The 22,978-nt window shown below is 47.1% G+C and overlaps 2 protein-coding genes across 2 annotated transcripts in view; both read right to left on the bottom strand.

Annotated features, from left to right (window-relative positions):
• Window positions 1–1,668: 1,668 nt before the first annotated feature.
• LOC310788424 (uncharacterized protein) lies at window positions 1,669–2,444 on the bottom strand (the record flags this gene model as incomplete). Its single annotated transcript, XM_083649982.1, has 2 exons — window positions 1,669–2,169; window positions 2,412–2,444. The coding sequence occupies 2 exons, from the start codon at window positions 2,442–2,444 to the stop codon at window positions 1,669–1,671; spliced, it is 534 nt and encodes a 177-aa protein (XP_083506108.1).
• A 29-nt stretch (window positions 2,445–2,473) lies between these two features.
• srcin1a (SRC kinase signaling inhibitor 1a) overlaps window positions 2,474–22,978 on the bottom strand; it is a 55,385-nt gene continuing 34,880 nt past the window's right edge. The window contains exons 11-20 of the mRNA XM_083648600.1: window positions 22,046–22,176; window positions 20,742–20,889; window positions 19,729–20,059; window positions 18,843–19,104; window positions 16,793–16,932; window positions 14,531–14,683; window positions 13,676–13,804; window positions 11,763–12,734; window positions 7,764–7,901; window positions 2,474–2,595 (exon numbers count right to left, since the gene is read on the bottom strand). Of these exons, the coding sequence (XP_083504726.1) occupies window positions 2,593–2,595; window positions 7,764–7,901; window positions 11,763–12,734; window positions 13,676–13,804; window positions 14,531–14,683; window positions 16,793–16,932; window positions 18,843–19,104; window positions 19,729–20,059; window positions 20,742–20,889; window positions 22,046–22,176 (2,407 nt within the window). The 3' untranslated portion in view covers window positions 2,474–2,592. The remainder of the gene's footprint in view (window positions 2,596–7,763; window positions 7,902–11,762; window positions 12,735–13,675; window positions 13,805–14,530; window positions 14,684–16,792; window positions 16,933–18,842; window positions 19,105–19,728; window positions 20,060–20,741; window positions 20,890–22,045; window positions 22,177–22,978) is intronic.

Below are 22,978 nucleotides of genomic sequence, written 5' to 3' on the forward strand. Positions count from 1 at the left end.
TAAAGTCAGGCAGCGTTACCTGATACTGTATAATATCATTCTGTAGATCTGATTCTGTATATCATTCTGTAGATCAGATTCCAGAAATTGTGAAAACCAATACATAATTCCCTGGTCCATGTGGCATTTTATGCCAGTGTGCTATTTATAGTTATCAGCGGTGCAACAGATGTCACATTTCTTTTTACAGTAGACAAGAGATTATGGGGGAAAATAAACAATTGGAGACTGTGCTTTTTCAAATAGCTTGGCTTTAGAAGGGCGTGTGTGTGTGTGTGTGTGTGTGTGTGTGTGTGTGTGTGTGTGTGTGTGTGTGTGTGTGTGTGTGTGTGTGTGTGTGTGTGTGTGTGTGTGTGTGTGTGTGTGTGTGTGTGTGTGTGTACTTTGGGCGGGGTTTTGATCTGTGATGTTGGAATACCAGGGCAACCTGTAAGCTGCTGCAGTGGATACAACCTGATTGTCATAATTCACTACTCATTACACATATACAGCAACTTGAGCATGAATCATCATTTATGTTTTTGTATGTTTTCATTTGTTGGAATAATTGCCCCTCTGGTCCCTTCAAAGCATTTTCAATAGAGATGTGCTCTTATAATACAATTTCCTACAATGTGCTTTTGTGATTATAATTATCAAATTCAAAAGGAAATGTGCTTGTGCAGACTCTCAAATCAGAGCATATTTTTCGGAAAACTGTTCTTCATAATGTTCTCTCTACGTCACCACTTCATTTTCTAAAGACACATATAAACAGGGTGAAATGAAAATGAAAACAAAAGCAATTAAACCTCGACCCACTTCAGCCCGACTATTAGACAGTGGAATGTACAGTTGCAACAAAGTGAGGGTCAGAGGCTCGGGGGGGAATGGGGACATTCATGTAAACTCGTTACACAGTGTGTACAAACAGGGAGGAAAATATAGCACCAGTTCAGAGTAACACAGGTGACACAAGAAAAACCTCAGATGCCCTTTAAACACAGAACAGTTTGAAACCACGCTCGCTACCACCATCCACTTCTGAAGCAGGCTCACATTCTGCCAGGTGATGCAAGTGAACGAGTCAGAGCGATATTATTCTGAACACACACAATTATTGTACTCACTTAGTGATTATTGCAGCTCTACTCTCTATGTTATAAGTCACAGTCTAGATATTTGATCTACTCCACTAACAACCCATCGAGTTAGATTTGGCAAATGATGCGATGGGCGAGGGGTACATTGTGAGACTGGCGCTGTCTGTCACTATATCCATCCAGAGCGCATCAGGTTAGACCAGCCTGTTGGTGGGAGTGGGGCCCCGTTTTGTGTGCTCTCTTTTTGGGGAACTGGCAGTACGACTGTGTGGGAGAGCTGCAGAGCTCGGAACCGTGAAAGGTGTCAAAGGAGGAGACTATGACTCAATTCACAGTACACAACTTCTTGCCATGGATATGTATGTGATGCTTCTGCATACTGGAGTGAGGCCAAAGTCAGAGAAAAAAAGACAAGTAAAAACAGCTGAGGATGTCCTGGGAGGAAAATACGAAATAAATGCTGGAAGTTCAGTGGCTCACACCACTCGTCTCTATCTACTTGAATCCAGTGTGTTTGGTTCCTCTTCACGTCTCGCATGTGATGCTGCTTGAATTGTATTCTTCATCGTCGTCCTCCTCCTCTTCCTCACCGGGTGGAGAGGTCCCGAGGCGGAGCCTTGCTGCCACATGCCACATAGCTGTTGAGGCCGGAGCTCTCGAGGGTTCGACCGCCGGGCTTCCGACCCAGGGAGGAGAGGGTGAGGGAGCTCAGGGGGGTCGGGGGGGAGGGGGACGGGGTGGTGGAGGTGGGAGAAGTGGAAGAGGAGGAGGAAGGGGAGGAGGAGGAGCGGCCGCTGGGCAGGGACATGGAGGAGGCCTGCTGCTCGCGGAGCAGGCGCTGATGCCGGAAGGTGGAGGAGAGGAGCAGAGCCTCGGCGTTCAGGCTGGAGGCCGACAGGCTCGCCAGCAGGGCCCTCGCCTGGCTGGAGGAGGCTGTGAGGGAGGACAGCGCCCCCTCCTGGGGATACTTCCTCAGGCCGGGGGCGAACAGCGCCGAACCGGTGGGTACCCGGCCTGAGAAGTTGCCAGCTCTGGTGCCAGAGAGGTATGGCTCAATACTGCCACTGGTGCCGTTGGTCCCCGAGGCCTTGGGGTACAGCAGGGTCCCGGGACAGATGAGGGGCAGGGAGAGGGGAGGCGAGGAACATGAAGAGATTAGAGGTGTTCAGGGGATAAAGGGAGAATGATAGAAGAGAGTACAGTCTTAGAGTTGGTTGGTAGTGGCTGGGGACCGTCCCCTGCAGCACCTTCCCATTCACTTAGCAGAACACACACACGCACACGCACACGCACACGCACACGCACACGCACACGCACACACACACGCACAGACAGCGTACACTTTGCAGTGTGAGTAATCATTGGAGAAGTGAAGGTCCAAGAACCGTCAGGGACAGAACGGGGGCTGACTGATTAAGTAAGGGGCCGGATGGATGCGTGCAGCTCTGTAGTCGGGTGGTGCTGAATAGGAGGAGGAAGATGTTGAGGAGGTCAGGCAAGGACAGGTCTCTCACTGCCACAGGGTCAAGGAGGTGCAGGTGGAGGGGCAGGCCGGGAAGCGCGGGGCGGCACGGGTTCACACAGGGTGACACAGGGTGGGTGAGGTCGTGCCGCAGGAAGGAGTGTGGGGAGAAACAAGTGGGGTGGAGGGGTGAGAGGTGTGGGGGTGAGGGAGGGGTGGAATGAGAACAAGAGACAAACACAGGAGACCGTTATTCAGGTCGATATCAGCATGTGCGATGCTCGCCATCTACACATGATGACCAAACCACTGATACACACAACTTCTGTAATATGGCACAACAGTAAAAGTGAATATGCAAATTACGCTGTTGTTGTCCACTCTATTTTGACACTTGTTTTAATGATTGTCACTCATTAAAAAAATGCAAAATATCCCGATGGACAGCATCACGCCTTCGTGTGATGCTAGAATGAGTCAGTAGATGGCACTGTTCTAGCAGTGTGAGACTTCTGGATAACACATTCACAACATGGAGTTGTCTCTCTTTCTTGGCTGGAGACAGGGGGAAGTCAGCTGAGAGACCCAGTAACGTGTATGGGCACAAGACAGACTGTGAGTGATCACAGGGCGAGACGAGTGACAATTTGTCACATTGTGACCAAAGTTTTGTCACAATCACGTGTGACTCTGCCATGGTCAGGAACGATATAACCTTCTTAAAGTCACATAATATCAAGGAACCAAGCCTAGATAAGTAAATACAAAGGAAATCCCAAATATACTTCCAAATCTAATCCAAATAAAACACATTTTCAATACAAGAGTTGAAGAGTTTACACCTTGTGATAGCTCTCAATCGTCGTTTTAACGCTTTCTTCAACAGGAGTAAAGTCTTTGTTGTGTCCCTGCCAAATTTTTGAAGGCATTTGTGAGGGGTTTACAGGATTTAGCTGTGCATGGGAGATGAGCAGGTGTGTGCTAGTTGACTCTGCTGGGAGGCTTGAACCTGCTCTGTTGCGGTTCCAGTGCCTGTGCTGCCAAGCGTCCCCAGAGAGCGGGGCTGTTCCTTCTGCTTGAGGAAGTCCTCTCAAGCCTGGCCGACACATTTATTCTGGTCTGTTAGTGCGGCAAAGCAGCCTCCCTTCATCTCACCGACTCAGAGCCGCCTGCCAAGAGACCACCTCGTGGGATAGGTCTTCACAACCCCAACCCCCGGTCCCCACCTCATGCCCACCACCTTTAACTGCCCTGTTTTACAGCCAGAAGTAATAAGAGGCCAAATGGGAAATGGAAAGAGTTTTGCGGCATGAAAGTGATTCACATTGTCATGCCCTTCTTGATCTGTGCCAAAGCAAACGGAGAGAAATTGTGGCTTTGAACTGTCTGTTCTTATCAAGCGCATTGATTTGAAGGATCCTCATGCCTGGAATGCTCTAACATCTCTGAGTAAAGCTAGGCTAACAGCCAGCCCAAGCACAATGAGATCACCATCTAAAGAAAGGACCAGTTTATCTTAACACGCATGACCAACATACACAGAGATAACATCTTATAGCTGGACCCGGCCAGCAGCCCCAGCCAGGCCATTTATGTCTCTTCAGAAGACATTATTTAGCTGGAGGAAAACAAGAGACAAAAAGGAGGAGAATGATCTAAAACATCAACAGGAGCTGGCAAGAGGGTCAAGAGTTTGGGGGTCATGTTTAGGGGTTGCTTTCCAGGAACAGGGTTAGAGAAGAGACAACTTTACCTTTAGCTGTGCCCCAAGCAGAGCGGTCACCCATGGTGGGCATGTCTGATAGTCAGAACAACAACAACATCAGTCAAGAGTGGAATGAATGGCTGTGAGTTGGAGGGTGCAGGATATCATGGAGGCTTACCTCAAATATTTTGGGGGATACATATTACAGTAGGTTACAGCATCTAACGTGAGGTATAATAAGGTATCTTAATAATAAGGTGGGTGACACAATCTCCATTAATATATAGTTCAAAATATGGGGTACCTCTTAGTTTTTAGTTGTGGAAAAAGTAGCAGAATGCATCACATTATTTTTGTAAGTCGTTATAATTAGGACTTTGCTTTGTGTTGATCACAAGGCCCGTGTCAACGATGGGTTAAAAAGCATGTGGTGGGGTGAACATTGAGTGGGCAAAAGTCCTTAATTGACTCTTAAAGGCTGTATGCAAATCACCTTTGCTGTACGGCCTTTACTGTATCATTTAATGAGATGAGATGCAGATAATCAGCGTGTTTTGGAGGACGGCACAGTCCATGCTCAGCTGCTTCATTATGCTCAACTGAAAACGACTTAGTCGACAGATTTCACACATCAGATAATCCTGCCCACGTTCCCTCACATTCTTCACATGAGTGCAGTCAAAACGAACTTACGGGAAACAACAACTCCTCGCTAAATTGTCAGTACTTAGGCTTCACTATGGTTTGAATAGGCTACGTTGCATTGTATGTTTAATAGGGTTAGAACTTAATATTGGGATTGTGTATCTGCTGAACAGTTTTTAGCCCCTGAAAATAAACAAGGCCAGTTTGCTTTATGAGAGATTTGAAATCAAACATACAAAACCCCCTGCAAAAAGCATCTAATTTTGTCACTGACAAACATGAGACTGATGTGACCGCACTGGCCCTGCTCATCTGCAGATCCATACAGAGATCCCGTCCCTACTGTGCTTCCAGGAAATGTTGTTCCAGGTTATTTTTAGCGTATAGATTTCATAAACACTCGTCTCAACCACTTCCATACATTCGATCGGTTTACAAATCTACAAGTAGACCCAGGATCAAGCCATTTACAGTAGAGTGTAATCTGTGCTCGGCGGTTTGTTTATTTAGGTGGGTTTTACAGGTATTTAAGGTGATTTCCCTGAAGAGACTAGGGGTAAGAAGGTCAACGAGCAATAGATTCACAAGTGGAGTTTTTAGGAAATGCTTTGAATGATGTGTATGGCCTTGAATTATGTTTTTAAGGCTTCATTTATATTCACTTAACTCCATTTTGACACTCAGCAGAAAGAACTGGAGCATCAATATTGTGTGCAGTTGAGAACTCTGCTTTCCAGAACAGATTCCCCGTGCCTGTTTTTACAGGCAACTGACAACCAGCCCCCCCCCCTCCCTCCCCTCTAATCGACTACTTGACCTCTCACCCCCTAATTCACCATGCTGCAAGATGAGCTTACTAAGAGGAAGTGTGAAGATCGACTAACAGTTGATTGTTACGTCTCTTTGTTCAGCTCAACCGCATCTTTAATGATTCTTCATTTCTCTTGGTTATTTGCAGTTGAGGTATGTTGCCATCCTAAACGGCTTGCCACCAACTGCCAGATTGTTTTGAATATCTTCTGTCCTTCTTTCACATTATACCACCATCATTGTTTGGAACGGTTTGTGGATCAAGTGAGCGAGTGTCAGCACTGAAATAATGGGATTAATTTTGCTTTCATTAGACAAGAAAAGGGAAGCCACTCAGGTTCCACAGCACAGGGAATGAGAGTGAGGGTGAGAACACAGCGAGAGACAGGGAGAGAGAGAGAGAGAGAGAGAGGAAGGAGGAGAAAGACAAGGGGAGAGAGAGAGCGAGAGGAGGAGAAAGACAGAGGGAGAGAGAGAGAGAGGAGGAGAAAGACAGAGGGAGAGAGAGAGAGAGGAGGAGAAAGACAGAGGGAGAGAGAGAGAGAGCAAGAGGAGAAAAACAGAGAGAGAGAGAGACAGAGGGTCTTAATTGGATGGTACAGAGAGCAGAAGAAGGAAAGAGAAATAAAAAGGAGGAAAAGTAGAGGATGGGGGAAAGAGGGAGACAGGGAGAGGTGAAGAAATGTCCTCTTCATATTGAATGATCAATGATTGCAAGTGACTCAATGGGTCCCTTAATAGGCGCCACTGAAGAGATCTCGCCCAATCTTCTGTGGCTCTGAGGTGACCTAAGCTTCATTACTCTCCTCGTCTCTCCAATCTCTCCCTCGCTCACTCACTCACTTCTTGCCAATCTTCACAACTGAATTTGTCTCTGAACTCCTTGTCAAATTCTTCAGGGGTAACGGAGGTTTAGGTTCACTTCAGTGCTCCTGTTATTTTTCAAATTACAATGACCACAAGGCCCCTCCCCCCCCGCCATGCCCATGTACATGGTGGTGGTGGTGGTGGTGGGGGGGGGGGGGCTTTACTGGACTGAAATGCTTCAACAGTTCCATTTCCTCCCCTCCTGAGGCCATCTAGCATCCCCGAGTTCAGTCAATACAAGTCCCTACTCCAAACCACTGCACTGTTTGCCAATAACAACCCCAAAAAGAAATAGAATCAATAATCAGGGGACTCTATTACATCTCCTGGCAATGCAATTTGTGAAGGTATGGGAGAAAAACAAGAGCACTCCATGTCAGACAATGCATATTGTTCCTTGAAAAGGTTTTAACAGGGAACCTTGAAGGTTCACAAAATTAAATGTAAGACTTTTTAAGACGTTTTTGATGCCAGTTACAATGAATTAGAAGACCAATTTCAGAACTGACATGCAAAAAAAGAAGATTTATGAAGATCTGGGCTTACGCAGGTCTGCATGACAAGGCTGATTTCTTACTGGGGGGAAATGCTACATTAAACACTTTTTAAGCCTTTGGGTTTAGCAAATATAATTTTAGACATCTGAAGACTTTTCCCACAAACCTGCAGACACTCTGTTTGGATAACTGTCACAGTAATCCTACACCGCCTTAGCCTGGGAACCTGACAAATTTGCGAACTCGTGTTTTATTTGCTCTGACAGATGGGTTTGTCCTGCCTCCCATTCAGACAGATTTCCACCTGACCTGAAAACGGTCGGGCCAATCACAACCGTTTATCTAATATAGGCGGGGTTGATACGATGACTGACAGAGGAGCGCCAGAGACGACTCGGATGGCTGTTCAAACGTGAGCTACGTTACACGCTCTGTTCCTCTGGTCTGTGCCCGTTGATAACGCCCCCTGGGAAATCGAAGTTTCCAGACTCGTTCGTATTTGCGAATTGGTCTGGCGATGTCAGGCTAACGCCGCGTCGGCTGTCGACAGAGTAGGAGGCCGGAGTGTTGCAGTCTAGCGGATTTACCCTGGGGATCTCCTGAGTGAGGTGTGATGGGGAGGTGAAGAAGTGCTTAGGGCAAAGAGAGGGCCAGGTGCGGGTGATGAGTGATGGTAGAGATGATTAAGTTGATACCTGCTGCTGGCCCTGGGTCTTCAGGAAGTCCTCCCTTTTGCCGCTCTTACTCTTGTCTGTGCTGTTCTGCTGCAGGTGCTTCAGTCTGGAGGCGGCCGAGGAGTGGAGAACCTTTCCTATGCTGGCAGTGTTCCCTCCCTGAGAGGAGAAGAAAGAGGGAGGAGGGAGGTGTGGATAGACGGGTCGATGGGGGAAAGATGGAGAGGCAGAAAGGGATGGGGAGAGAGAGGGAGAGAGAGAGGATAGGAAGTGTGATTCGCACCACGGACATGTCATACATTTCATTTCTCCTCTTCAGTGGCTCTAGTATATAAATCAGACAGACATCAACTCAATACAGACTCTGATTCCAGCGAGCAAGTCTGTCCCCCGAGACCAATGAGCTTCTTAAGAGCAGCGCTCGCTCGTTGCTGATATTCTGCACTATCCACGCCACAGCGTTTCACCATCTATCAGTAGAGATGACAAAGAGAAGAATATAGAAATGCAACGTCAAAACTGACGTTGCGTAGCCTAGCTTCACGGCGGGATCCACGAGGCAGTGCGCTTAATGATTTTTCCTGTTGGGTGCCTCTGTCGAGTGCCTCTAATGCGCACAAAAACAAACAGGCATTCACTCGTGTGTCCTGCCCACTGTGTCTCCTTTGCACATTAGCTGCGAGGAGGAGTGGTAAAACATAAACTAATAGCCTCAAATAGCCAGTCTTATGCTAATGTGAAATGTGCAAAACAGCCTGGGAAGTGTGTGCATCCTCCAGCACCGACTCCCCCACCCCCCAATGTGAAGCGGGGTTTTGAAATATAGAACATAAAATATACAGTATACTTGATGATGAATAAATCCCCATCTGTCTAATGATTAGAACTTAACTGTAATGGGGCTCCAAAGTAGATCATTTTGTCAGCGTGAATTTGGTCAGTAAATTATGCAAACCTAGGACAAGGGTAGGAAATAGGATCATATTTGGATTGATGCATGTGGTTGAAGACAAGTCGGAGTGATGAAATAATGTGTGAAGACTCTGTAATCCCCTTGCCTTGCCCACGGGAATGGCTCTAGCCTACATCAGAGTGCTGAAACTCGCCCCGACAGTGTGACTGTCAAGTCGCCTACCGCAGCCCCGCCCTGAGTGGGAGGCTGTAGCCTACCACAGCCCTGCCCTGAGTGGGAGGCTATACAGTAGAGAGCCAAAGTGGAACATCACTTCCTGCTTCAGCACTGTACCAGAGATTTTAATCTGGCATTTATTTTCCCATAGACATTTCGTAAAATGGTTATAAAAATAGTTTCAAACCAAACGGTACAGATATATTTAGAAACAGGAGAGATCGCATAACATTTCACTCGGTCCAAAATGTAAAACAAAATGCGGGTTTAAAGAAAATATTTTTTCAATGTTGTTTTCTTAAGTTTTGGTCCGAATGAAATGTTCTATGGTCTCTCCCGATTCTAAATATAGCTGAACCGTTTGGTTTGATCAAGTAAAACTATTTTTATAAGCATTTTACCAAAGCGAAAAAAATGAGCTGCTTGGAGTTTAAAGATGAATGAATTTAATAAGAAGTAATTGTACCTGCGTACTTCACAGAGTTATCATACAGAGTACATCTTCACAAACAATTGATACGGGCAACAAAAAATGCAACGCGTTTCAACCGTTGGTCTTCATCAGGCCATACAGCCTGATGAAGACCATCTTTAAACTCCAAGCAGCTCATTTTTTTCGCTTTGATATTCTAGTTGCCTGCTGAGTTGCTCTGGTCCACACCTTTTTGTGCATTCCTATAAGCGTTTTACGAAATGTCTATGGGAAAATAAATGGCGGATGTAAATCTCTGGTACAATGCTGAAGCAGCAATTGACGTTCCACTTTGGTTCTCTATAGCCTACCGCAGCCCCGCCCTGAGTGGGAGGCTATAGCCTACTGCAGCCCGCCCTGAGTGGGAGGCTATAGCCTAACACAGCCCCGCCCTGAGTGGGAGGCTATAGCCTACTGCAGCCCCGCCCTGAGTGGGAGGCCACATGACAGTGTGACTGTCAAGTAGCCTACCGCAGCCCCGCCCTGAGTAGGATGCTATAGCCTACTGCAGCCCGCCCTGAGTGGGAGGCTATAGCCTACTGCAGCCTGCCCTGAGTGGGAGGCTATAGCCTCCCGCAGCCCCGCCCTGAGTGGGAGGCCACATGACAGTGTGACTGTCAAGTAGCCTACCGCAGCCCCGCCCTGAGTAGGATGCTATAGCCTACTGCAGCCCGCCCTGAGTGGGAGGCTATAGCCTACTGCAGCCCGCCCTGAGTGGGAGGCTATAGCCTACTGCAGCCCTGCCCTGAGTGGGAGGCTATAGCCTACTGCAGCCCGCCCTGAGTGGGAGGCTATAGCCTACTGCAGCCCTGCCCTGAGTAGGAGGCTATAGCCTACTGCAGCCTGCCCTGAGTGGGAGGCTATAGCCTACTGCAGCCTGCCCTGAGTGGGAGGCTATAGCCTACTGCAGCCTGCCCTGAGTAGGAGGCTATAGCCTACTGCAGCCTGCCCTGAGTGGGAGGCTATAGCCTACTGCAGCCTGCCCTGAGTGGGAGGCTATAGCCTACTGCAGCCTGCCCTGAGTGGGAGGCTATAGCCTACTGCAGCCCTGCCCTGAGTAGGAGGCTATAGCCTACTGCAGCCCTGCCCTGAGTGGGAGGCTATAGCCTACTGCAGCCTGCCCTGAGTGGGAGGCTATAGCCTACCGCAGCCCTGCCCTGAGTAGGAGGCTATAGCCTACTGCAGCCTGCCCTGAGTGGGAGGCTATAGCCTACTGCAGCCTGCCCTGAGTGGGAGGCTATAGCCTACCGCAGCCCCGCCCTGAGTGGGAGGCCACATGACAGTGTGACTGTCACGTAGCCTACCGCAGCCCCGCCCTGAATGGGAGGCTATAGCCTACTGCAGCCCCGCCCTGAGTGGGAGGCTATAGAGCAACATGCAACACTTTCCTTTTCATTGTAAGCTGTCAAAACACTGAAATTGTTGTAGACGGAGGAAGAAGTCTTTCGATAATGGCAAATCTTTGTTGTTTTATGCACTCTCTGAGGTATTATTACCCCGAGGTCAGCTGGAGGTAAACGTAAAAAATTAAAAAATTGGATACTTGCAATACAGTTAATTACATGATGGATAATAACAAGGGATATATTAAAAGTAATATTTCACTTTGGTGAGGTGGTTTTCAATAATCCTGTCCTCATGGGAGTTCCTGAGCAGTCAACTACCAATAGGCTACTGGGTCCCCAGATCAGTCCTGATATCGCTTGCTAACTTTTGATTTCCTCTTAGCGACAATCCTACCTCTAAGACGTAGACCAAGATAATTGGGTTGACTCGAAAGATATTTCTCTCTGGCGCTCTGGGATCACGATTTCACCAGGTAATTTAATGTGTAATTATGATGTGACACTAGGCAAGCCAGCGTATTAAAAAATTTAAATCTTACACCAGAGTGGAATATTGCCGTAAGTCTCTTTCAAATACAGACCGACGTTGTAGTCGGTTTTCAATGAACAGGCAAATGATTGGAAAAAGTGCAGAACACAGACAAGAAGGCAAACAACTTGATGAAGTTGAGAAGTAAAGAGCAGAAAAAGAAAAGCTGAAGAAATTAGAGCATTTGCATTATGTATATTTTATTGTTGTGTTTAAATTGGCCAGATTTACAGAGAGAAGACAGATGCCAGGACAGGTCGATGAAAAGACAATTAACAACGCTGTGCCCAGCAGGCGAGCAGCTCCAGCACTAATCACAGAAGAGATAAGTGGTGACAGAGTCTGTTGTCTGTCCCCTTCAATACAGTTTAAAAGGCACCACACAGTTTCAATTTGAAATACAATTAGATGCCAATTGATCAGGGAGCAGACATCAGAACATTACGCTTGAAAGTGAAATTCCAACATTGAGTCACCCAGAGAAGAGGTAAAGAAAGAAAAAAAGAGCATGCCCTTTGAGAATAGGCGGGTGTAAGTAATGAACCTGGATCGATGGAGGGACGAAAGACGATGGCTTGGGTGGGACTGGTGGCTTCTTGGTCTCTGAAGCCAGAGTGTTGCTCATCTTTACAGGTGTGCTTGTGGATGTTTCCTCAGAGAAGACGTCCTCTGTGGCGGGATGGCCACCGAGCTCCAACAGGGTGTTCTCCAGCTCACGGATGGTCTCCTCCAGGCTGTCCAGCCTCCTGTAGGTGCTTCTCCGGATATCCTCTCCCCTCTTCCAGGAGCTACCTGTAGCTGAGCCATTGGCTTCAGGAACATCATCTACTTTGCGGTGCTGGACCTCAGGAATCATCTCAAATTCAGCATTGTGCTGAAGTGGTAGTGTCCTGTCCCCCGTCTCTATTCCTCTCCTCAGAGCCTCCACCAGAGAGAGCTGCTGGCCGGGGTGGAGAGAGATCCTGGGCCCGCCGAGGCTGGAGCTGCTGCTGGAGGATCCTGCCCTTGGTTTGGGCACCGGCTTGGACTCCAGGAGTGAGTTCAGCAGCCTGTATGCCTCTGTGACTGTCACTTCCTGCCTGAAGAGCACCAGGAGAGGCCGGTTGCTCAGCTGCACCTCAGAGGGTTCCTCAGTCTGCGGTGGGACCGTCAGAGTCTGCAGAACCTCTCCTCCCATCCTGCCGAGCTCCTGGGCCTCCGGGGGAGACACCACCCTCACCTCCAGCTCAGTCAGCACCAGGGCCAGCTCCTCTCTGCACTGCGTGTCTTCCTCAAAACACCGCTGGACCCTTAGCTCCCACTGAGGAGGGCTCCTCCGAGACAGTCTAACCGGAACGCTCTCCTTGGAGACTTGACTCTGGGGGACCGTGGGATGACCGGCCCGGTCTTGGGTTGGCTTCTCTTCTGTGGGGCCCGTTGCTAAATCTCTGACAGGATCCTCTGAGGGAGCGGGCGAAGCTGGCAAACACTCAGTCAACACGATGTGTGGGACGGGAGGGAGAGACGCACGCCTGCCCTGTAACACGAGGAGAGGGCTTGAAATTTAAATCCAAACACATTCAATTGGTCATAGCTTCGGCACACTCCAACAACCTGTGTGCAACTGATTACTGCATAAAGAGATACACAAGCACCACTGAGAAATAGAATAAGATTTAGTGATGTTTTCAGGATGTACTTATCAATACTACTGTACTGTATCAATAATTGACTTAAGCACCAATTACGTAGGACTGTGTAAAAGTGTGTTGGCCTCTTACCAATGCCAGAGAGCTGGCTGTGTGGCCTGCTCTGCGCTGCTCCCTCTCCAGGCCAGAGCAGTTGAGTAAAGCACAGCTGGACAACTGATTGATACAGTGTGAAAGGTTTCAATAGCTGGTCAACATGCTAACACACACACACACACACACACACACACACACACACACACACACACACACACACACACACCACTGCACTATCAACTGCAAACCCACTGCAAACACTCAAACAAAATTGTCTTCGTGTGTTTGTGAAGGATTGCTGCATCGGCACAAAGGAACTCCAAATCATCTGTGAGTGAGTTTGTGTTCAAAGTGTAACACCTGTGTGTGAAGGATGGTTGGGAGAAACCTTTTAGTTGTGTTTCCTGAGGCAAAAGTGTTCATGTTCAAGAAGAAACAAATTCTCTCCATGGTGTGTTTTATATCTTTCTGGTTCCGCCGTAAACACAGCATGCATGCACATCAACAACAACAAAGAGAGACATTGGTGAGCAAGCGTATTTGCAGAAGGGAAACAGTGTTGCTTGCACAGTCTGTGGAGTGTGCTGTGGGTTATTCTCAGGGTCTGTGGGGAGGAGTATGTGTGTCTGGAGTGGGCGGTGGCAGGTGTGCTGTAGACGGGTGTTAAGAAGGAGCGGGACAGTGGCCTGAGAGGGCAGCAGTCCACAGCAGGCGGGGTCAGCCAGCCTGTTACCTTGGTGCCTGGGGCCTCAGAGGGCCACAGGGCCAGGCTGCCAGGGGGCGCGCTGCTCCTGCTGCGAGGGCTACCAGGACGGGGGAAGGGAGGGGGCAGAGCTAGCCTGAGAGGGGCTCTCTCAAACAGCTGGGGAGGGACAGGGGGGGGGGGTCAAAAACAGGATCACAGTGATGGAATAATCAGAATTGGGTTGAAGAAAGTAAGAGACAGCCAAACTGTGTGTTGGATCACTCTGTTTTCCATCAAACTGCAGGCAGGCCGTCTCAAAGGCAGCCCGAGCAGCCATCAAGGTCCATCTGTCTGGCCCTGATCTGTGATCGCTGGGTGATGATGTGTGTGATTGAGCTGTGTGTGATCTCTGGGCTCTGTGTGTGTGTGTGTGTGTGTGTGTGTGTGTGTGTGTGTGTGTGTGTGTGTGTGTGTGTGTGTGTGTGTGCGTGTGTGTGTGTGTGTGCGTGTGTGTGTGTGATCTCTGGGCTCTGTGTGTGTGTGTGTGTGTGTGTCTGTGATCTCTGGGCTCTCCCAGTGCCAGGGGCAGAAGGACATATGGCACCTGCTGCTCCAACATGTGGTAGCCTAACAATGGTGAGCACAACTCTGTGTGTGTGTGTGTGTGTGTGTGTGTGTGTGTGTGTGTGTGTGTGCGCATGCGCACGCACACGCACGTGTGTGTGTGTGTGTGTGTGTGTGTGTGTGTGTGTGCGTGCGTTTGCAAATGCCAGCCAGCGGCATGTTGTGAAGATACCATAAATAATAAAAATGATGCCGTTTTCCCACTGGCTGAACACCTGCCTTGGAAGGATATGATCAACATAATGCACTACCCCTGTTGAGTTTGTAGTATGGTCGTACCTCCAGCTCGGCAGCAATTCTCTCCTCCTCTCCTTCCTCCTGGTCCCCAGAGGCCAGGATGGGGGGTGTAGACGCAGGACGAGTGTTTTCAGTCACGGCCCTCCTCAGCTTCACATGAGGCTTCTGGCCCTCTGTCTCTTCAGACTCAGACTTCTACACGTGTAAACACAGAGATGAGGGTTATTTAAAGCCCCCCTAAAGTCATGCTTTAAGATGTACAGTATATAAAATCCTCTACTTTGAATAATAATTTGTGTCTGATGGTTTCCCCACACAAAACAGTTAAATTATCTTGTTAAAATCCTTAAAATGACTTCCCCTCCTTCTCCCTCATAAAAGATTCCCAGAATCTGTAAATATGCAAATATTGTTGCATTTTAAAGTTTAACTTCTGAATACTGGACAGGGATTGGATACAACTACAGTATTTGTGATGTCACAACTCATGCTCGTAGGAAATGTGATTTTCAATGAGTACAGAGAAATTTTCCACTTTCAGCAGACTAATGTGAACCTTCTAGTCAAACTCTGCACAGACATCATTCTGCACAGTGAAGCTCAAACATCAAACTGAAGGAACAAGAAGAACTAGAACGAGTGCAGCAGTCGACATGCATGTCTGTCCAGACTTTGAGCCAAATGTGAAGAAATTTGGTGAAAGTGTTACTGAGATATGGCATTACCGAGCTTGAAAATGGCGTCCATAAGGTCACATTGACCTTGACCTTTGACCACCGAAATGTAATCAGTTCATCCTTGAGTCCAAGTGGACATCTGGGGCAAATTAGATGAAATTCCCTCAAGGCAATGCTGAGATCTCACGTTAACGAGCATGAAACTAGCAGTCAAGATGTCATAGTAACCTTGAACTTTGACCACCAAAATCGAATCAGTTCATTCTTGAGTCCAAGTGGACGTTTGAGGCAAATTGAAGAAATTCCGTGAAGGCGTTCTTAACTCATTAAGTGCCATAGACGACCTAACTCGTCTTACATAATCCAGCGCTTAAGTGCCAAGGACGAGCTAACTCGTCTTACATAAACATTTTTTTTTTTTGACGGTGGGACATCAATCAACCCCTTTTACATCTTCGAGATAACTATTTGGAGCAAGAGCATGTGTGTAATCTATTTTACCGACCACTAAGTGGCGACAGAGACCGAGAGAAGTCACAGCCACGGGACCCAAAAGCCACAAAAGCAGCCGCCTCCCGCGGAAATGGCTTGGCGATTTTACAGTCAGAAGCCCGGACACACACACACAGAACGGACAGAGATCCCTTCCCCCCAGAGCCGCGCAGCAACGCGCGAACACACACACACACACACACACACACACACACACACACACACACACACACACACACACACACACACCGCGGGAGCAAGCCATTCAAGGAAATGGCGACGCGATTTTACAGTAATCCATTTCAGACTCGTCTTGCCCGACAGGCAGACAGGCAGGCAGGCAGCAGCAACGCGCTTCTGACACGCCCGCTGTTAGAGCCAGGAGGAAGGAGGAGAAGACACACGGAGGGAGGAGTTTGAATGAGAGGGGTGTTTCCTGTTGTTATGGAGGAAATTACTGTTCAAAACTATTGTTTAGAATGTCTGACGGTCTTACTGATGCCAAAAATGAATGGTTAAAGTGACTGTTTCACAAAAAGCCATTTATCTCTGAATAAATTTCCAGACGCTGAAACCATGCTGTACTCAACGGCTAATATCTACATAACTACTAACTCTGCAAACTAACTCTTTTAGACAGAGAAAGCACACATTCTATTAGTTATTTTTAGATGATTGGTGTTCATGAATTCTTAACAGAAAAGAATCCTCGGCTCTTCTAAAATGAGCCAGAATCGTCAAAAACACCCCTGGCACAACTTACCTACAGGAATGAAAACATGGCTGGCATTCAATGTGTTAAGATATCGCGTTAACAGGTTTGAAAATGGTGTTCGTGAGGTCACAGTGAGCTTGAACTTTGACCTTTGACCACCAAAATCTAATCAGTTCATCCTCGAGTCTAAGTCGACGTTTGAGGCAAATTTGATGAAATTCCGTCAAGGCATTCCTCAGATATCGCGTTAACGAACATCAGACGGACGGACAACCCTTATCCATAATGCCTCTGGCCTGGCTATTGCGGGCGGAGGCATAAAAACATATTTTTGACTTTAGGGGGTCTTTAAGAAAGATGGAATATGGTACAGTAGCAGAGAAAATGTAGCGTGCTACATACGAGAAAACGTACGGTCACCTTTATACTCTTGCCGGGGATGAGGGTCTCTCCGCTGCGGGTGGTCAAGCTTGGAGATGATGGGAAACTGCGTCGAGGTGGCGGAGGAGGAGGAGACTTGGAGGGCTTCTCAGTGCGATAGCGCGCCACCGTCAGCTCATCTGGAAAACGAAGTCAATTGTGTCATTTGGACAAAGGAGTAATAATTATGCATTACGCTTTAAAGTGATTTTAGAACAGCTAAGAGGCACGTGTGTTCATAACCCACTTAGCCAGGGCTGTAGTGGTGGCTAAACGCACGTAAATGCCGTTTAGGTACCCTTTTCAATGCTCTGCAGCGTTTAGGCACCTCTGTAAACTCTGTTGATGCGGAGACCACACACGTCACGTCACACACCAAAATAAAATAAAAAAGATGACACATGGCACTGACCAGGAGCTCTGCGAACCGTAGGAGAGGTACACGGCCCCGGTCACGTTGGTGCCTTTCTCGAGCTGCGCTTGCCTGCCCAGACAGCGCTCCCCTCAAACAACTTGACGGTGCCATTGTGCCAGCGATGCGCAATGCGCATTTGGAGACGCGCATTTGGAGACCAGCTCATGGTGAGTTGGTTAAAAATGTGTGTCAGGAGTGGGGAAAATCATATAGGCCTACCGTTTTACAACTGAAGAGTGAATCACTGGTGTAGAGACATGATTGATTTCCCTCTGATCAAGTAACGTTTGTAACATTAGGTGCGACTTGAATACAGGTGCTACTGTATAAAGCCAATACGACCATGTTGAAAACTATCTAGAAACATACTGGTGTTTGTTACTTATGCCGAGATCTGTACCCCTGGCCTGGCTGCCGGCAAATTCACAAAATGTTTTATTATTCGCGAAACGCCAGAGGGCGAACTACGGCATGCAGGTGATTTTCTTCTTCACGCAATTAAAACAACGAGACAATTTCTGAGGCAGAAGCAGAATGGACATTCGTCAGTTTTTCACAAATAACCCGAAAAAAGGAAGAATAGAGGTTGCAAATGGTAAATTGCTTGTTAAATCAGTTTGTTTGTTGTCGAGTAGCAATGATTGAAGCTTGATGTGCTGAGCTCAATCAAGCTAATGTTATTAATTTGCACTGCTCTGGCTAACGTAATTAGGCATTGATTAACTGAATCATCAGAGTCATATAGTTATATCTCTCACATACTGTACCTGTGATTGTCAGCTTCAGCTTTATAGCTAAAAGTATGTAGACAGATTCTTGAATACGTCATTAAAACAGGGTTCATACAAGGTCCTTTATATTACCTACTGTATAATTTAACTTTTCATACCTGGAGAATTTGTCTGTTATGTGGGGAAGTGCTTAAAAGAAGACCAATGGATTATGGGAAAGACCATTTAAAAGCATGTGAAGATGAAGCGCTGTAAAAAACAACAACATGAGCTGTTGTAACAACCTCCACAAGGCTGCAAAACATAATTCAACGTTAAATTCAACGAATGTTCAATAAATACATTTTATATTGATTGTTTAGGCCTAATTATTTGTAAAGTCACAACACATTAGAGATGTGTGTAGTTCTTCATAGATTTAGCCTCTTCATTTTGCTCTCAAATGCACCAGGTTGATGAATTTTACTTTCAAATGTAGAAAATTTTCTTTCGGGAGAGAATCCCCCCGGACCCCCCTTGAGGGTCCAAGGCCCATCCCATAGCCAGCTACTTTTCCTATCTGGCTGGCTACTCAGAAATGTGGGGAACCCCCTGATATACCTTATAGGGCTATACGATTCAGATGAAGTTGTTCTACTCTCATATTTTGTCTTGTATATTGGTCACGGAAGCTTATAGTTTATCCGCCGTTATAACACTGCCGGTGCCGCGTGAGAAAGCTGCCTCAAAAGTATAGTTTACCCACATTTTATTTAACCACTACAGCACTGCACTTAGCTGATCGAAAAAACAAGGCAGTTATTCTTAAAAGCTGACATTTTGGTCTGTCTCAACCAATGAACTATCCGTTTGATAACACAATGATAAAACATGGACTGAAGCACTAGTGCACTCTGGGTTTTACCAGAGCCCCGCCTGGATCCAGTCTCTTTCCCAGACAGCTTGTGCTGGGGCTTGTTGGGGCGGTGCTCCGGGGTCCCTGTTGCGCTCTGGGGGTTCTGGGAGGACGGTGTGTTGGACAAGGGCTTGAGCTGCTTGGCAGCGAAGTCCAGGTCTGGGATGGCCTTCATTAGCTCGGCCTGGGTCTCCTCCAGCAGTCGGTTGATGTCCTGGGCGCTGTACTGGGTCAGAGTGGCCCGCTTCTCCTCCCAGTCCCGCTCTGCTGCCTGGAGAGAGGAGAGACGGGTCTAGACACTTTATAAACACACGGTCACTGTAATGGTGTAGCCATTATTGTATATGGTGGTATATGTGGTATTGTATGTACAAGCATGTTGTCTTTTTACTTTATATGTATATTTTTTTCAGATTTCTCCCTAATTGTACTGGGCCAATTTGCTGTCCGGGTCGTTGCTCCACCCCCTCTGCCGATCTGGGGAGAGTTGTCATCTAGCACATGCTTCCTCCGATACATGTGCAGTCACCAGCCGCTTCTTTTCACCTGACAGCGAGGTGTTTCACCGGCAGGACAGAGCATGTGGGAGGTTCACGCTATTCCCCTCAGTTCCCCTCGCCCCCCGAACTGGCACACTGACCGACTAGAGGAGGCACTAGTGCAGCCCCCCCGCAGACACGGCCAAGTATGCCTGTATAGACGTCCCACCAAGCCAGAGGTGACACGGGGGCTCAAACTTGCGACCCTCGTGTCGATAGGCAGGGAATCTACCACTGTACTACTCGGACACGCCCATTATATGTACGTTGTGATGTGATTCGTTACATGAGAATGGTGCCGTACAAAAAGGTTTCAGACCATGAAGGCGGTGTAAAGAGAGTTCAATGTTTCTTACCAGTCGGACCTCCACTGACGATGCTTTGTCAGCGGCGGCACGGCGCTCCAGCTCCTCCAGGGCTCTGCCCTTGTGGGGGACAGGAGGGTGATTGTCCCTGTGAAGACCAGAGGGGTTACCATGGCCGTGGCTGTGACTACGGGTGTGACTGTGGCTGTGGATGGCGTGGGGGCTCCAGTTGGAGAGGATGCTGCCTCCACTCAGGTCGTTGATGGTGAGCGGAGGGCTGGTGGGGATCTCAAAGTCTGACGTCTTTCGGAAGTCCTCGCCGTGCTTGGCTGAAGGATTAGAGAAGTCCTCTTGCTTCTTCCACACGCCGTCATTTGCTTGTCTGAGAACACACAGAGAAGCAAATCATGAATCACCTTGTTTCCATCCAGCTGTCACACCAAAAGCTACAACTCAAATGTAAAATAGGAGCACTTCTCTCAGCTGGGTTGAAGCGAATAATCATGCATGTTGAATGTTAGAAAACTTAGAGAGCGTAAACCTCCGCCAAAGCTGAACAATTCTCCAACTTGCTGTTACACGAAGAGACATCAGTCAAATCACTTAAATTAGTTAAATAAAATTAATTTTAATTTAGAATCAAGTCACTGGGCGGGGCTTGCTTGGATCACACCCATTTTCGAACCCGGACCGCATTGTTTGAATGTAGGCTCTGCTGTGCAAACACATCGGCCGCAGCAGGCTATTGGCTGGGTGCTACTGCCCAACGATAGTTGCACAGAACAGTCCCTAACAATAAGAAAGTATAAAAATACAGCCAGAGGGTCTCCACAGATAAGCACACCGACACACACCTCTAGTGGGTCATCAGTGATGGTTGAGATTGAGAACGATTACATCATATACAGTATATTATATATATTATATATATTATATACAGTATACAGTACATTGTTTTTTAGGAAAATGCTGCATATCTTTAAAATGTGCTGCATTCAACACATCATAATTGACAGATACTTGAAGGGCAATGCAGACACGGATGCTGTTGCTCTGCTGCATACTTGCGCATGGTGGCGAGGGTGTCGGTGATGCTCTTGCAGCGTTTCAATAGGGCATCAAGCCTGTGCGGCTCTTCTTTCAGGAACTTCACGGCCTCCACCTCCACCCTGAGCACCACCCGCATCTTGCTCTGCAGGCTGGGGAACTGATCTGATGGAGAGAGGACGAGGTGACGCAGGAAGCCAACAACGGTGCCCACACCACTTTTCAAAGTATTTTTTGGAAGTACTGTAAATTACTTGGTCAGGCGGTTCATAGTGAGACATTGAGTTTTTGAGCAATTTGAAATGGATGAAATGTTCAACAGACTGGCTGCAAGTGACTGACAGATACTCAGTGCCTTGGTGAGTAATTACTGTAGTGCATACGAAACTGCCAGAGTAAAAGACTTTTGTGTGTGTGTGTGTGTGTGTGTGTGTGTGTGTGTGTGTGTGTGTGTGTGTGTGTGTGTGTGTGTGTGTGTGTGTGTGTGTGTGTGTGTGTGTGTGTTGGATAGTCCACCTACAAGCTGCTAGAATAATAGGTATGTTCAGGCCATATAGATAATTTGTTAAACATAGATAATCTATAGATAATCTGTTAAACATCTGCACAGAGTTGAATGTCAACTAATGAGCTGTTGAAATGTTACAAATAATGTAGGTGGACTATCCAAATAAAGTTGTATGTTGGTGCCTATGCATAGTGTAGGCCAGGGATACTCAACTTGCTTTGCCCGGGGGCCACTTTCGGGAAATGATAGAAGGCCAGGGGCCAGTTAATAAACAAACAATATACATTTTTCTGTATCGGATTGTAGGTTTTTGGGGTGTCAGCCAGAGTTTAGTCTGACAATGTTGTGCACACCGGATAGTTAGTTAGGTTAGGTTAGTTAGGTTAAGTACATACATAAGTGCCTGGGTAGCGAGCAGACGGCGGTATTTGACAATTTAGCAGCTAAATCATAGATTATTGAAAGATATTCCATATTCCAGACTGAAATGCTATAACAGAAGTGGAGTATTGGCCAGAATGACATGAACATTTGGACACTTATTCAGCGGGTATCTTGCATGTTGCGTTCAGGTGCACTGTAATTTTTGTGTGTGTTTCTTTTGCAATTCCAGGGGCGCCCGCGGGCCGCAAGTTGAGTATCACTGGTGTAGGCTATGTGTGACACTTTTTTTGTGGTTGTCTTTCTATATTGTTATTGACTTCTACTTTTGATGTGACCGCTGCGCTGCATACTTGCACGTCAAGTTCCTCTTATGTAATCTGATTACTTACTGTGGCTATTCAAGTGAATCGGAATCGGAATTGGACTCACTTTTCAGCTCGGTGAGTGTTTCTCCCAGCTTCCTCAGCACGGTGGCCTTCTCCTCCAGCTCCTGCACCGTCACCAGCTTGTGGTTGACAGACGACTCCTTCTGGATCTCCTCCACCGACTTCTCCAGGTCACTGAGATGGAACAGACAGAAGGCTAAACACCACAGATCCCTGTGCTACACTACAGTTTTTACTGAATATTTCCCTGAGAATTATACACTCAGTCAAGAAAAAAAAAAGAAAAGGAAAAGATTGTGTCTCAATTAACTGGCAGCTAGATCAGTTGTTGTAAAGAGAACCAAAATTTAACAAATCCTGTCAAGGACCTGCAGTCATGGAGGGATATTTCAATGTTGCAAGCAGTAGAAAATGGGAATCAGTGCACGACACATCCAGAGGAACTGTACAGTAAATGTATACAAAGGCTAGTTTGCACAAGCAAGTGTGTGTGTGTGTGTGTGTGTGTGTGTGTGTGTGTGTGTGTGTGTGTGTGTGTGTGTGTGTGTGTGTGCGAGTGCGACATATACACAAACGTGCATAAACATACACACACAGAATTACAGAATGAGTGAGACCTCCAAATGAAAGACAAACTAAGTGTCAAATAACTCTGCCTCAAGTCATGTGCTGAATCAAAGTTCTATGAATAATTAACTGAAAGAAAATGGCTATTAGCAATGGCAAATAACAGACATCGATTAGGAGAGATCATCTAACAAGCCAAGCAATTAAGCTCACAATAAAAATGCCACTCAAATTAAATTTCGGAAGTACTACCACAGTGAATATTTCCACTTATGAAACTGAAGTAAGCGATCTAATCATTAACTCTCCAGGTAACTCTTCTTTTTCAGTCACTTCAATTAGTCCCTGGACCATCTCATACTTCAGATCTTAATAAGCATCTTGCTCTATGCCTAATTCCAATTATATT

This window comes from Poromitra crassiceps (genome assembly GCF_964638095.1).
Source record: "Poromitra crassiceps genome assembly, chromosome: 13".
Taxonomy (NCBI): Eukaryota; Metazoa; Chordata; class Actinopteri; order Beryciformes; family Melamphaidae; genus Poromitra; species Poromitra crassiceps.